A 15590-nucleotide genomic window follows, 5' to 3' on the forward strand; every position below is an offset into this window, starting at 1 on the left:
AGATTTTAGTTTGAATTTAATTTCCTCAGGGAAGCTTCTTTTAGCCTTCCAAGGTTGAATTAGGATAACTTCTTCTATGTTCTCATGGCCGCGCTTACCCCGTCTCGCAACTACCACCCTGGTTCGTTTCCACTTGTTTCCCGAATAAAACTGCGAGCTGAGAGGCCTACTTGCATCCCAAGCACCTAATTAGTAGCACATACTAGGTGCTCAAATATTTGTGAAACAAGTACACGGACAGACAAATGAATAGACAGCCAGCGAAAAAAGGTCAGTAGACGATAGAGTCAAGAATACTCTCCTGTGGACCCTGAATTCCAAGTGGGGACCCCAATGGCGCTTGGCCTCCATCCTGAGGCGTGCAGTTCCTGGGGCGTTCACAGGCAAGAGGGAGCAGTTCCCACCACCGAGGACTCTCGGGGTCCCTTGCACGAAGATTCTAGAACACAGACAAAGTCACCAAGAGACTGCAGTTCCAACAGTCGGAGCACAGCTTGATCTTCGCTCTGCCTCAGAGCGCGCACAACGCTGCCCGTCTGTTGGGCGCAGAGAAGGCGCGCACCTCGAACGCCCCAATTTCCCCGCCCTCAGTTTTACTCCCTAGTCCGCAGCCGTAGGCACGGGTTCCATGTAGGGAAGAAGCTGGCAGGGCAGTGACAGCCCCAAGAACCCCACATACCGCTTCCCGGGGGACGTGCGCAGAGAGGGGGGGTCGCCGGGGCGGGGAAGGGTCGGCGCGGGGCGGGAAGAAACGTTTATATAGCGGCGAGGAGGGTTGGGAGTTGCCGCCCGCCTGCAGGACACCAGGAAGCCAGAGGCTGCCCTCGCTGCCTCACGTCCCTCCCACGGTCCCCTTTGGCCCCACGGTCTCCCCGGTCGGCGGCACTCGGCGCTGCGCTCCCAGCGGTGCGCTGCGCTCTGATCCGTGCTTTGCGAGGAGACCCGCCGGGGGCTTCGGAAGTGCGGGCCCGGGAGCCGCATGGACTTTTCCCCGAGGTAAGTGCTAGAACCGCTGTTGGCTGGGCCGGCCAGAGCCAGAACGAGGTTTGCAAGTGGTGAGTGACTGCGCGGGAAGGACGCGCCGGATGGACGGGGCTGCTTGAGGATCCCGGTAAAGGGAAGAAGGGATGTCAGAATCTCAAAACAGCCTCGTTCTGTTTTTCAACTCCTCCAGGCAGGGTTAGCTGACCTCACTGCGTCTTTCTGTGAGTTCCCCGCATTCTCCTCTTGGAGAGCCCAGAGTACACTCTGGTCACTCTCTGCTCCGGGCTCCGTGTCCCCCACCGCACTCCTGAGAGCTTCGAAGGCTGAGAGGTGCCTCACTCAACACCGTGTCCCCATGCCCAGCACAGGGCCTGGAGTGTGGCAGGAACCCAGGATGGCATTGGGAGTGGATGAATGAGGTTAACCAGCCGGGGTCAGGAAAAGTCCCTGCCAGGCCGGTCCAGACCCAGCCTGTACTTTTGCAACTGCAATCACCCAAATTTATTAAAGATGGTTGGAATTTTATTGTTAGCTGAAGGGAGAGGAGAAGGCAGAAAAAATCCACTCTTTTATGAATGCCCAGTAACATTCTGCAATGAGTAGAACCCCAGCTACCTGGCTCAGTGTCAACTGTGCAAATAATTTCGATGAGCCGGGGAGGCCGGTGGGAAGAGGAAAAAAAACGGGCACTAGGAAGTGATTTCTTCTCTTCTGTGTCCTTTAGTGATAAAGATTTCTCATTTCTCTTTTTAGAAGTCTACTCTATGGAGATTTTAAAGATGATCTTTGCGAGTTGGGGGGAAATTCTCCATAGGGGAAAAGAGTGGTGATGTTGATTGGGAATAACTGAGATGTCTAAGAAAATCATAAGACTTAAGATAGGAAGGATATTAGAAGTCTTTTGTTAAGAATTTCTACAGTTACAGAATCTGCAATCACACTGCTTTTTAAAAGAAGGATCTATTTGATGAGTACTATTTTTAATATAAAACTTTGCAGTATGGCCTTATCTAAATAAAGTGTTTTAAAATACATGGATGGCCTTAAAGGTTTTTCCTTTATAAAAGAAGTTATCAGCTTTCTTCCTCCACCCTCCCTCATTTTATTCCAAAATATTAGAAGTGCAGAGGGAAACCTGAAAAGAAAGCTTTCCTTCCACTCAAAAGTCCATGTGTTTTGGACATTGTGCCATATGAAATCAAATTTTATGATGTACATAAAAGACTTTATGGGAACCACTCCTTGGAGAATCATCTTTAGCCTTTTTTTAGTAATAAAAACCATCTACCTGTGCTTGCTTCGGCAGCACATATACTAAAATTGGAACGATACAGAGAAGATTAGCATGGCCCCTGTGCAAGGATGACACACAAATTCGTGAAGCGTTCCGTATTTTTTATGTATAGCTGATTCACTTTGTTATACAGCAGAAACTAACACACCATTGTAAAGCAATTATAGTCCAGTAAAGATGTTAAAAAAATCTACCTTTACTAAATCTTTTTGTGAAACAATTCTCAAAAAACACTGTTGTTAAATATAATATACTTGCAACTTCCACTTTTCACATCCCCTTCAGATAGTCCAAATTTCAGGAAAGTTTGAGTACTTGGAATGTTTATCAAGAAAGAATTTCTTTATTTACCTATTTGCATGGACAGTGCCAAGAGCAGCTAATTAAGTCACCAAACGAAGGTCAGATTATAGCATTGTGAATAAAAGTTGGTGCATTATTTATTCATCTATATACACAGTATACTATGTAGTCCTGCTAATATAATGGTATTAAAAATGATTGAAAGTATCTTCCCTGTCAGTAAATACCTACTGTCTCTGGAATTTCTCAAAAATATCTGATTGCCAGATATACCACCTGCAAATAAAGAAAAGTGATCACGACTAATGATGGTGTATTTGTAACCAAAAATCACTCACTCTTACAGTCCCAAGAAATAAGTACGAAGATTAGATTTTCTACACTTCTACTTTTATAAGTGTCATGAATATGACTTCTCCAGAGTGATCAAAAGTTGGCCAAAATCTCCTGTCCTGATCTTTTTGTAGTTGTTTGTTGTCACTGTTATTTAAAGTAGGCAGTCCGGTAGCTTTGCTCTGAAATGGGTCTAGATTCAGATTACACAGGAGCTTGGACTTTTGCTTAACCTGTCTTGAGTCTTTTCTCACCTGTCATAGGGAGCAGTGGTACCTACCTACCTCACAGGGATGTGGGAGAAAAAATAAGATCCTTATAAAATGGCAGGTATACGTGCTCAATAAGCGAGGGTGATAGTCATGGTGGTGGTAATTCTTAAGGGTCAAGGCACATAGAAGTGTTCCCTAAAATTCATTTAGCGTAGAGTCCAATTTTTTTTTTAAACATCTTTATTGGAGTATAATTGCTTTACAATGGCGTGGTAGTTTCTGCTCTATAACAAAGTGAATATACATATACATATATCCCCATATCTCCTCCCTCTTGCATCTGCCTCCCACGTGCCCCATTCCACCCCTTTAGCTGATCACAAAGCACCCAGCTGATCTCCCTGTGCTATGCAGCTGCTTCCCACTAGCTATCTATTTTATATTTGGTAGTATATATTAGTCTATGCCACTTTCTCACTTCGTCCCAGCTTACCCTTCCCCCTCCCCGTGTCCTCAAGCCCATTCTCTACATCTGTGACTTTATTCCTGTCCTGCCCGTAGGTTCTTCATAAACTTTTTTTTTAAATTCCGTATATATGTGTTAGCATACGATATTTGTTTATCTCTTTATGACTTACTTCACTCTGTGTGACAGTATCTAGGTCCATCCACCTCACTACAAATAACTCAGTTTCGTTTCTTTTTATGGCTGAGTAATATTCCATTGTATATATCTGCCACATATTCTTTATCCATTCATCTATCGATGGACACTTAGGTTGCTTCCATGTCCTGGCTATTGTAAATAGAGCTGCAATGAACATTGTGGTACATGACTCTTTTTAAATTATGGTTTTCTCAGGGTATATGCCAGTAGTGGGATTGCTGGGTCCTATGGTAGTTCTATTTTTAATTTTTTGAGGAACCTCCATAGTGTTCTCCATAGTGGCTGTATCAATTTACATTCCCACGAGCAATGCAAGAGGGTTCACTTATCTCCACACCCTCTCCAGCATTTATTGTTTGTAGATTTTTTGATGATGGCCATTCTGTCTGGTGTGAGATGATATCCCATTGTAGTTGTGATGCGCATTTCTCTAAAGATTAGTGATGTTGAGCATCCTTTCATGTGTTTGTTGTCAATCTGTATATCTTCTTTGGAGAAATGTCTATTTAGGTCTTCTGCCCATTTTGGGTTTGGGTTGTTTGTTTCTTTGATATTGAGCTGCATGAGCTGCTTGTAATTTTTGGAGATTAATCCTTTGTCAGTTGCTTCATTGGCAAATATTCTCTCCCATTCTGAGGGTTGTATTTTCGTCTTGTTTATGGTTTCCTTTGCGGTGAAAAAGCTTTTAACTTACATTAGGTCCCATTTGTTTATTTTTGTTTTTATTTCCATTTCTCTAGGAGGTGGGTCAAAAAAGCTCTTGCTGTGATTTATGTCATAGAGTGTTCTGCCTATGTTTTCCTCTAAGAGTTTAATAGTGTCTGGCCTTACATTTAGGTCTTTAATCAATTTTGAGTTTATTTTTATGAATGGTGTTAGGGAGGTTCTAATTTCTTTCTTTTCCATGTAGCTGTCCAGTTTTCCCAGCACCACTTATTGAAGAGGCTATCTTTTCTCCATTGTATATTCTTGCCTCCTTTATCAAAGATAAGGTGACCATATGTGCATGGGTTTATCTCTGGGATTTCTATCCTGTTTCATTGACCTATATTTCTGTTTTTTTGCCAATCCCATACTGTCTTGATTACTGTAGATTTGTAGTGTAATCTGAAGTCAGGGAGCCTGATTCCTCCAGCTCTGTTTTTCTTTCTCAAGATTGCTTTGGCTATTTGGGGTCTTTTGTGTTTCCATACAAATTGTGAAATTTTTTACTCTAGTTCTGTGAAAAATGCCAGTGGTAGTTTGATAGGGATTGCATTGAATCTGTAGATTGCTTTGGGTAGTAGAGTCATTTTCACAATGTTGATTCTTCCAATCCAAGAACATGGTATATCTCTCCATCTATTTGTATCATCTTTAATTTCTTTCATCAGTGTCTTATAATTTTCTGCATACAGGTCTTTTGTCTCCTTAGGTAGGTTTATTCCTAGATATTTTATTCTTTTTGTTGCAATGGTAAATGGGAGTATTTCCTTAATTTCTCTTTCAGATTTTTCATCATTAATGTATAGGAATGCAAGAGATTTCTGTGCATTAATTTTATATCCTGCTACTTTACCAGATTCATTGACTAGCTCTAGTAGTTTTCTGGTAGTGTCTTTATGATTCTCTATGTACAGTATCATGTCATCTGCAAACAGTGACAGCTTTACTTCTTCTTTTCCAATTCAGCTTCCTTTATTTCTTTTTCTTCTCTGATTGCTGTGGCTAAAACTTCCAAAACTATGTTGAATGATTGTGGTGAGAGTGGGCAACCTTGTCCTGTTCCTGATCTTAGTGGAAATGGTTTCAGTTTTTCACCATTGAGAAGTATGTTGGCTGTAGGTTTGTCATATATGGTGTTTATTATGTTGAGGTAAGTTCCCTCTATGCCTACTTTCTGGAGGGTTTTTATCATAAATGGGTGTTGAATTTTGTCAAAAGCTTTCTCTGCATCTATTGAGATGATCATATGGTATTTATCCTTCAGTTTGTTAATATGGTATATCACATTGATTGATTTGCATACATTGAAGAATCCTTACATTCCTGGGATAAATCCCACTTGATCATGATGTATGATCCTTTTAATATGCTGTTGGATTCTGTTTGCTAGTACTTTGTTGAGGATTATGCATCTATGTTCATCAGTGATATTGGCCTGTAGTATTCTTTCTTGGTGACACTTTTGTCTCATTTTGGTATCATGGTGATGGTAGCCTCGTAGAATGAGTTTGGGAGTGTTCCTTCCTCTGCTCTATTTTGGAAGAGTTTGAGAAGGGTAGGTGTTAGCTCTTATCTAAAGTTTGATAGAATTTGCCTGTGAAGCCATCTGGTCCTGGGCTTTTGTTTGTTGGAAGATTTTTAATAACAGTCTCAATTTCAGTGCTTGTGATTGGTCTGTTTATATTTTCTATTTCTTCCTGGTTCAGTCTTGGAAGGTTGTATTTTTCTAAGAATGTGTCCATTTCTTCCAGGTTTTCCATTTTATTGGCATATAGTTGCTTGTAGTAATGTCTCATGATCCTTTGTATTTCTGCAGTGTTAGTTGTTACTTCTCCTTTTTGATTTCTAATTCTATTGATTTGAGTCTTCTCCCTTTTTTCTTGATGAGTTTGGCTAATGGTTTATCAATTCTGTTTATCTTCTCAAAGAGCCAGATTTTAGCTTTGTTTATCTTTGCTATTGTTTCCTTCATTTCTTTTTCTCATTTATTTCTGATCTGATCTTTATGATTTCTTTCCTTCTGCTAACTTTGGGGGGTTTTTTGTTCTTTTTTCCCTAATTGATTTAGGTATAAGGTGTGGTTGTTTATTTGAGATGTTTCTTGTTTCTTGAGGTAGGATTTTTTTGCTATAAACTTCCCTTTAGAACTGCTTTTGCTGCTTCCCATAGGTTTTGGGTCATTGTGTTTTCACTCTCATTTGTTTCGAGGTATTTTTTGATTTCCTCTTTGATTTCTTCAGTGATCACCTGGTTATTTAGTAGCATATTGTTTAGTCACCAAGTGTTTGTATTTTTTACAGATTTTTTTCCTGTAATTGATATCTAGTCTCATAGTGTTGTGGTTGGAAAAGATACTTGATGTGATTTCAATTTTCTTAAATTTACCAAGGCTTGATTTTTGACCCAAGACATATCTATCCTGGAGAATGTTCCATGAGCACTTGAGAAGAAAGTGTATTTTGTTGTTTTGGGATGGAATGTCCTATAAATATCAATTAAGTCCATCTTGTGTAATGTATCATTTAAAGCTTGTGTTTCCTTATTTATTTTCATTTTGGATGATCTGTCCATTGGTGAAAGTGGGGTGTTAAAGTCTCCTGCTATGATTGTGTTACTGTTGATTTCCCTTTTATGGCTGTTAGAATTTGCCTTATGTATTGAGGTGCTCCTATGTTGGGTGCAAGAGTATTTACAATTGTTAGTTATTCTTCTTGGATTGATCCCTTGATCATTATATACTGTCCTTCTTTGTCTTGTAATAATCTTTATTTTAAAGCCTATTTTGTATGATATGAGAATTGCTACTCCAGGTTTCTTTTGATTTCCATTGCATTGCATATCTTTTTCCATCCCCTCATTTTCAGTCTGTACGTGTCCCTAGGTCTGAAGTGGGTCTCTTGTAGACATATACGGGTCTTGTTTTTGTATCCATTCAGCCAGTCTGTGTCTTTTAGTGGGAGCATTTAATCCATTTACATTTAAGGTAATTATCAATATGTATGTTCCTATAGCCATTTTCTTAATTGTTTGGGGTTTGTTATTGTAGGTGTTTTCCTTCTCTTGTGTTTCTTGCCTAGAGAAGATCCTTTAGCATTTGTTGTAAAGCTGATTTGTTGGTGTGAACTCTCTCAGCTTTTGCTTGTCTGTAAAGTTTTTAATTTCTCCATCAAATCTGAATGAGATCGTTGCTGGGTAGAGTAATCTTGGTTGTAGGTTTTTCTCCTTCATCACTTTAAATATGTCCTTCCAGTCCCTTCTGGCTTGTAGAGTTTCTGCTGAAAGATCAGCTGTTAACTTTATGGGGATTCCCTTGTGTGTTATTTGTTGTTTTTCCCTTGCTGCTTTTAATATGTTTTCTTTGTATTTAATTTTTGATAGTTTGTTTAATATGTGTGTTGGCATGTTTCTCCTTGGATTTATCCTATATGGGACTCCCTGTACTTCCTGCACTTGATTAACTATTTCCTTTCCCATATTAGGGACGTTTTCAACTATAGTCTCTTCAAATATTTTCTCAGTCCCTTTCTTTTTCTCTTCTTCTTCTGGAACCCCTATAATTCGAATGTTTGTGCATTTAGTGTTGTCCCAGAGGTCTCTGAGACTGTCCTCAGTTCTTTTCATTCTTTTTTCTTTATTCTGCTCTGCAGTAGTTATTTCCACTATTTTATCTTCCAGGTCACTTATCCGTTCTTCTGCCTCAGTTATTCTGCTATTGATCCCATCTAGAGTATTTTTAATTTCATTTATTGTGTTGTTCTTCATTGCTTGTTTCATCTTTAGTTCTTCTAGGTCCTTGTTAAATGTTTCTTTCATTTTCTCTATTCTATTTCCAAGATTTTGGATCATCTTTACTATCATTATTCTAAATTCTTTTTCAGGTTGACTGCCTATTTCCTCTTCATTTGTTAGGTCTGGTGGGTTTTTATCTTGCTCCTTCATCTGCTGTGTGTTTTTCTGTCTTCTCATTTTGCTTATCTTACTGTGTTTGGGGTCTCCTTTTTGCAGGCTGCAGGTTCGTAGTTCCCATTGTTTTTGGTGTCTGTCCCCAGTGGCTAAATTTGGTTCAGTGGGTTGTGTAGGCTTCCTGGTGGAGGGGACTAGTGCCTGTGTTCTGGTGGATGAGGCTGGATCTTGTCTTTCTGTTGGGCAGTTCCACGTCTGGTGGTGTTTTTTGAGGTGTCTGTGGCCTTTTTATGATTTTAGGCAGCCTCTCTGCTAATGGGTGGTGTTGTTTTCCTGTCTTGCTAGTTGTTTGGCCTAGGGTGTCCAGCACTGTAGCTTGCTGGTTGTTGAGTGGAGCTGGGTCCTAGTGTTGAGATGGAGATCTCTGGGAGAGCTTTTGCCATTTGATATTACATGGAGCTGGGAGGTCTCTGGTGGACCAATGTCCTGAACTTGGCTCTCCCACCTCAGAGGCACAGTCCTGGCACCTGGCCAGAGCACCAAGATCCTGTCAGCCACACAGCTCAGAAGAAAGGGAGACAAAAGAAAGAAAGAAAACAATAAAATAAAGTTATTAAAATAATAAATAATTATTAAAATAAAACAATTAAAAAGTAATTTACAAAAGGAAGAAAGAAGAGAGCAACCACACCAAAAAACAAATCCACCAATCATAACAAGCACTAAAAACTATACAAAAAAAAAAGAAAGAAAGAAAAATAGACAGAACCGTAGGACAAATGGTAAAAGCAAAGCTATACAGACAAATCACACAAAGAAGCATACACATACACACTCACAAAAAGAGAAAAAGGAAAAATATATATATATCGTTGCTCCCAAAGTCCACCGCATCCATTTTGGGATGATTCATTGTCTGTTCAGGTATTCCACAGATGCAAGGTACATCAAGTTGATTGTGGAGATTTAATCTGCTGCTGCTGAGGCTGCTGAGAGAGATTTCCCTTTCTCTTCTTTGTTCGCACAGCTCCCGGGGTTCAGCTTTGGATATGGCCCCTCCTCTGTGTGTAGGGCGCCTGAGGGTGTCTGTTCTTCGCTCAGACAGGACGGGGTTAAAGGAGAAGCTGATTAGGGGGCTCTGGCTCACTCAGGCCAGGAGGAGGGAGGGGTCTGGTTGCTGGGCGAGCCTGCGGCAGCAGAGGCCAGCATGACGTTGCACCAGCCTGAGGCATGCCGTGTGTTCTCCCGGGGAAGTTGTCCCTGGATCCCGGGACCCTGGCAGCGGTGGGCTCCACAGGCTCCCGGAAGGGGAGGTGTGGATAGTGACCTGTGCTTGCACACAAGCTTCTTGGTGGCTGCAGCAGCAGCCTTAGCATTTCATGCCTGTCTCTGGTGTCCGTGCTGATAGCTGCAGCTCGCGCCCATCTCTAGAGCTCGTTTAGGTGGTGCTCTGAATCCCCTCTCCTTGCGCACCCCGAAACAATGGTCTCTTGCCTCTTAGGCAGGTCCAGACTTTTTCCTGGACTCCCTCCCAGCTAGCCGTGGTGCACTAGCCCCCTTCAGGCTGTGTTCACGCAGCCAACCCCAGTCCTCTCCCTGGGGTCTGACCACCGAAGCCCGAGCCTCAGCTCCCAGACCCCACCTGCCCTGGCGGTGAGCAGACAAGCCTCTCAGGCTGGTGAGTGACGGTTGGCACCGATCCTCTGTGCGGGAATCTCTCTGCTTTGCCCTCCCCACCCCTGTTGCTGTGCTCTCCTCTGTGGCTCCGAAGCTTCCCCCCTCCGCCACCCTCAGTCTCTGCCCGTGAAGGGCCTTCCTAGTGTGTGGAAACCTTTCCTCCTTCACGGCTCCCTCCCACTGGTGCAGGTCCCATCCCTATTCTTTTGTCTCTGTTTTTTCTTTTTTCTTTTGCCCTACCCAGGTATGTGGGGAGTTTCTTGTCTTTTGGGAGGTCTGAGGTCTTCTGCCAGCATTCAGTAGGTATTCTGTAGGAGTTGTTCCACGTGTAGATGTATTTATGATGTATTTTGGGGGAGGACGGCTATCTCCAGGTCTCACTCCTTTGCCATCTTGAAGGTCTCCATCATAGAGTCCAATTTTAGTCCATGTTTTGACCTCACTGAAATACCTTGTCTCCATGGAGTAGAACATGATTCCAAGAAATGTATAACTCGCCCAACGTTGTAATCTCCCTTTTCCCCTGGAAGTGTTCCAGTTCCTGGAGGGCATTTAAGGAAAGACCCATCACTCAGGCATGCTGCCATCCTGGAAGAGATGTTTGAGAGTTATGGCTATTCTGATTTCACTCTGTGTCTCTTCATATATTTTGTTTTACAGTTTGGGGAGAATATTTTGTACACGTGCTGTCCATTATGATCACGATGATCACAATATGTACCTACTGAGTTTTTGTACTGGTGCTAATGTGCTTCTCATTCTAGAGAAGTCAAATGGTTACTTCAGGTCAAAAGCTTTGAAAAGTGCACTCAGGGTTTTAGTTTCTTTGTATAATGGTTTTGTGGTAACAATAATATCTTTCTGCCTTCAGCAGAAAGGTAATAAATTTATATTTTCAGAATTTTAAAATAAAGGCCCGCAAAGCAAACTTCAGTTCTTCAAGGGAATGGAGAATTTAGAAGGCATAGAGAATACTTTACAGAACAGTAAAGGCCAAACTTTTTAAATGAAGAAATAGTAGTAGTTAGAGACTTGGTGTCACTTGCTCTCCAGATTCCTCACCCTCCTTCCAAACTTGTCTTTTCTTGGGGTGACCCCAAGGCAATGAGAGGAAAATTTGGACAAGGTTACCATGAATAAAAATGGATACTGTTTGGCTAACATAAACCATGTGCAGAAGAAAAGACCTCCTGTGGCTCTTGCATCCCTAGTGTTTCCCATAGTACCTGGCACTTAGTAGGTACTCAATAAATATTTGATAAATGAATGACTTAAAATTGCAAAATTCTGGCTGAAGTATGCTTTTCATGTAAATCTGGAGCAGTTGTACTTAGAAAATCCAGACAAGATAAAAGAGGTGATATCACCTCTTGCTTGCTTTTGCTAAAGGAAGAAATAGACTCTAAATCTTACCGTTATGATTCATCTTGATTGACTGAGATAACCCTAAAAACTAGCACTTTTTATGATTCTAAATAACAAGCCCCAGGAAATTTGCTGATTTAATTTTGCCAGGAAGAGAAAGTTTTCCCCCAAATGTTCAAAAGGTGGAGTGGAGGGAAGAAAAATAAAGCATACAACTCCATCTTAAGCCTCAGCATTCCCCTCAAGGTACAAAGAGATAATAAATATACATTTAACCATTCCTTAACCATTTATAATTAAGGATGGGGTATCGATTTGACTTGAACATGTTTTTGTAATGCTTTAAGTACTGTATCCTAAACTTTAGAGGATAAAGATTTTGCCAGAGTTAGTTGGCAAAGGCATTTGTGTTGGCTTGAAAACCCATAAATTAATCACGTATCGAGTCCTTTAAAAACAACATGATTAACATCTGGCAAAACATTGTGACTGAAATTCTCCATTGCATGAGTCCAAATACAATAGAACTCTGAAGATCATGAGCGAGTCAGAGTCACATTTGGCTATTTTTGTTTGGTGGAAAAAATTTCCGCAATGTATCAAATGGCCCATATACCATCTTTTGGTACCCTTAACTCACCATAAGCCAGCAGGTGTGGATAATGCTATAATCAATCACATTTACTTACATATTTCTCTGGGACTATAATACAGGGCAGATGGTGTTATATGTTGTAACAGATTTCCCTAATGCCCAGGCTTTTCTCTTCTCTGCTGGCTACCAGAGGATATCAGAGCCCTGTCTGCGTCCCTTCTGCATTCAGTTCCAGTTCTCACTGCAGGCTTCTTACTTCAAGCACCAGTGGAGGCCTGAGGGCTTTCTCTGGCCTTGGGAGCATGGCAGACTCAAGTGGAGTAGGCCAGAGGGCCCTGGGAGTTAACACCACTGTGAGCAACCCCTCGTCCAATAACAGATGAAAGCTGGTGAATAAGTATCCTCAGACTTCTCACACCTTGGGGAAGGCCACTCTTGAGGTCTGATCTTTACATTCTTCCAGAGGTGCCCAAGGGGATGAGCTCCAGCTGCCCAGAATGCTAACCCACTTGCTCATTAACAATTCTACCTGGTTCCCTGTCTCACTTCCCTGACGCTCTACTAGTGCTTCCAGGGATCCTCTCCTCAGTAATCTGATTGCACAAATTCTTGTCTAGAGTCTGCCTTGGGGGAACCCAATCTACCGTAAGCTTGTTAACTATTTTAGTTAAGGCAGTGTTTTAGCTCTAAGTATCCTGTAGATTCCATTCTGGCCAAAAAGTGAATCAAGAATGGAATTCTTGCTTTCCACACTGGAGAACAGAATTTTGTCCCCAGCCAGTGCTGTTTCACTTGTGTCTGGGTCAGTTGGCTTGTTGGTTGTGACCTGATCCTGAATTCCCATCAACTCTCTGACAATGTATCAAGAGCACGGGGAGGGAGGTATCAGGGAGGGCTCAGTTATGACTCCATCGTTAGAGAAATAGCACCTTCCGCAGGTTATGAGAAGTGGCTCAAACACGTGCTCCGTAAGGATGGAACCAGTCTCACAATATTTCTGGTGGGTGTTCCTATCCCCCCACTGCTTTGGTCACAATTTCTTTTACTGTAGTAGTGTTCTCCAATAGGCTATAGAGAGATATGTATAAGAGGATATTATTATAGGAACTGGCTTACATGATTATGGGGGCTGAGATGTCCTCTGATCTGCCGCTTGCAAAGCCAGGGGACCAGGAAAGCCAGTGGTGTCATCAATCTGAGTCTGAAGGCCTGACAATCAAGAACCCCAGTGTCAAAGGGCAGAAGTAAACGGACTTTCCAGCTTAAGCAGAGAAAGCAGATTCACCTTTCCTTTGCCTTTGTGCTCTAATCAGGCCATCAATGGATTGGATGATGCCTACTTGCCTTGGTGAAGTCATCTTCTTTATTCATTCTGTCAATTCAAACAGGCACCCTCACAGGCACACCCAGAAATAATGTTTTACCACCCCTTAGCTCAGTCAATTTGACACATAAAATTTACCATCACATTTACCAATTACTTCCTAATCCACCCCTCACCCCAAACCAGACCTCTCCTCGGAACTCAGACCCAGACATCTAACTGCCCACAAGGCACCGGAACATCTTCCACCAACGTAGCCTTGAAGCCCTGTCCTCCCCAGCCCTTATCAAGAATGCTATCTAATTGGTCTCCACATCCTATGATTATATTTCCTACTGATTTCTGCAAACTCCTCTCCATCATCTCTGCTCCTGGTCCCCAAACACCATTCTCTTTTTCACCCAGACGACAGCTGCAACCTAGACCACCTCTCTGCTCTAGTCTTGCTCCTCTTCTAGCATTTTCCATAGTTCAGCTTTGAGTGAGTTCCCTAAAACTGTCTGCTCATACTTTCCTCTGCTTAAAATTCTCCAATGCTGGGACTTCCCAGGTGGCATAGTGGTTAAGAATCTGCCTGCCAATGCAGGGGACACGGGTTCGAGCCCTTGTCTGGGAAGATCCCACATGCCACTGAGCAACGAAGCCCATGCGCCGCAACTACTGAGCCTGCACTCTAGAGCCTGTGAGCCACAACTACTGAGCCCGTGTGCCACAAATACTGAAGCCCGCATGCCTAGAGCTCTGCAACAAGAGAAGCCACCACAATGAGAAGCCCATGCACTGCAATGAAGAGTAGCCCCCACTCACCACAACTAGAGAAAGCCTGAGCACAGCAACAAAGACCCAACACAGCCATAAGTTAATTAATTAATTAATTAATTAATTAATTAATAAAATATTCTCCAATGCCTTTGGGTAAAATCCAAAATCCTTATCATGGTTGAAAATCCTCCCACCATCCAATCTTTATCCACCTCTCCTGCTTTTCTATTTCTTTGCCACCACTGCCAATCCTTTGGGTCTTTAAGCAGACTTTGCTCTCTCCCTCCTGCCATTTGCATTTGGAATTTCCTCTACCTAGAACAGTATTCTCTGGACTCTCAATCTGGCTGACTCTTTCTCTCCCTTTAGGGCTCAGCTAACACGTCCATTCCTTGGGAAATTATTACTGAGCCCTGTCTACTAGGTAAGGTACTTTGCCCTGAGTCCCCACTGTACTCTGGGCTCCCACAGTTCCCACTGAAGCGTGGTTGCTTTGTCTTTCATGTTCACCAGGCATCTTCAGTGCTAACCACTTAGTAGATGATCAATAAATATCTGCTGTAGAATAAATGAACTGAAATCAGCTTCCTTACTAACTGATGACCAAGGGCAAGTCACATAAGCTCTCTGAACTTTCATTTTCACATCTGAAGTAGAAATCATATCCAAACACAGAGATTGAGAGGTTTTGGTTAGTTAGTGCTGAATAAATGATTTTTCTTTTAGAGTCATCAAGATGAGTATTATGCTTGACTTGACCCTGTGATATTATGAGATAGTAAAGCCCACATTCCAGGGTGTCTAAGTTTAAAGGGCACTCTAATAGAGGGACTTTGGGCGGAACCAAGAGGGAGGAAAGTGCCATGTAGCTAGAAGTATCCTGCTTTCAAACCTTGCATGGAGTGTGTGTTTGGAAATGTAAGTGATATAATAACATATAATTGTGTCTAATTCTCTCACACAGTTTCTTCCAAATAATCCTCCAGCTTCAACATCTGCATTTCCTGGGTTAATGCCATGAATCCAGTTTCTAAACTGAGGAGCTTTTTCCAAGAGTTTTGCCTTAAATTATTCTCAACTGTAATTCCTCCTCAGTTTCCCGCCTTCTCCAGGATTGCTATCATCTTTCTGAAACACACCATTAAGCACCTCATTCTTGGGCTTCCAGGAACTTGTCGTGAAAATGCTGACAGACCCAGGGGCACATTTGCAGGTGATTTAACTGGGTGGAGGCAAGCACTAAACAAATTAACAGACCTGTACTGGTCAATGATTAAGGCAAAAAACTTTTTAGATTTTAGTAATGGGGAGAATGTTAAGCACATAATTTGGGTGGAAATTAGGATAACAGCACCTCCAAGAACTGTCTGCACATGTTCAAGATTTTTATTATTTTTAATTTTTTAAATTTTCATTGAAATATAGTTGATTTACAATGTTGTGTTAGTTTCAGATGTACAGCAAAG

The 15590-nt window shown here is 41.9% G+C and overlaps 1 protein-coding gene across 1 annotated transcript in view; it reads left to right on the forward strand.

Annotated features, from left to right (window-relative positions):
• Positions 1–903: 903 nt before the first annotated feature.
• The window catches only part of COL6A6 (collagen type VI alpha 6 chain), a 165147-nt gene continuing 150460 nt past the window's right edge, over positions 904–15590 (forward strand). The window contains exon 1 of the mRNA XM_082654353.1: positions 904–996. Within this exon, the coding sequence (XP_082510479.1) occupies positions 980–996 (17 nt within the window). The 5' untranslated portion in view covers positions 904–979. The remainder of the gene's footprint in view (positions 997–15590) is intronic.

The sequence above is a fragment of the Grampus griseus genome, assembly GCF_964374135.1.
Source record: "Grampus griseus genome assembly, chromosome: 5".
NCBI classification, from domain to species: domain Eukaryota; kingdom Metazoa; phylum Chordata; class Mammalia; order Artiodactyla; family Delphinidae; genus Grampus; species Grampus griseus.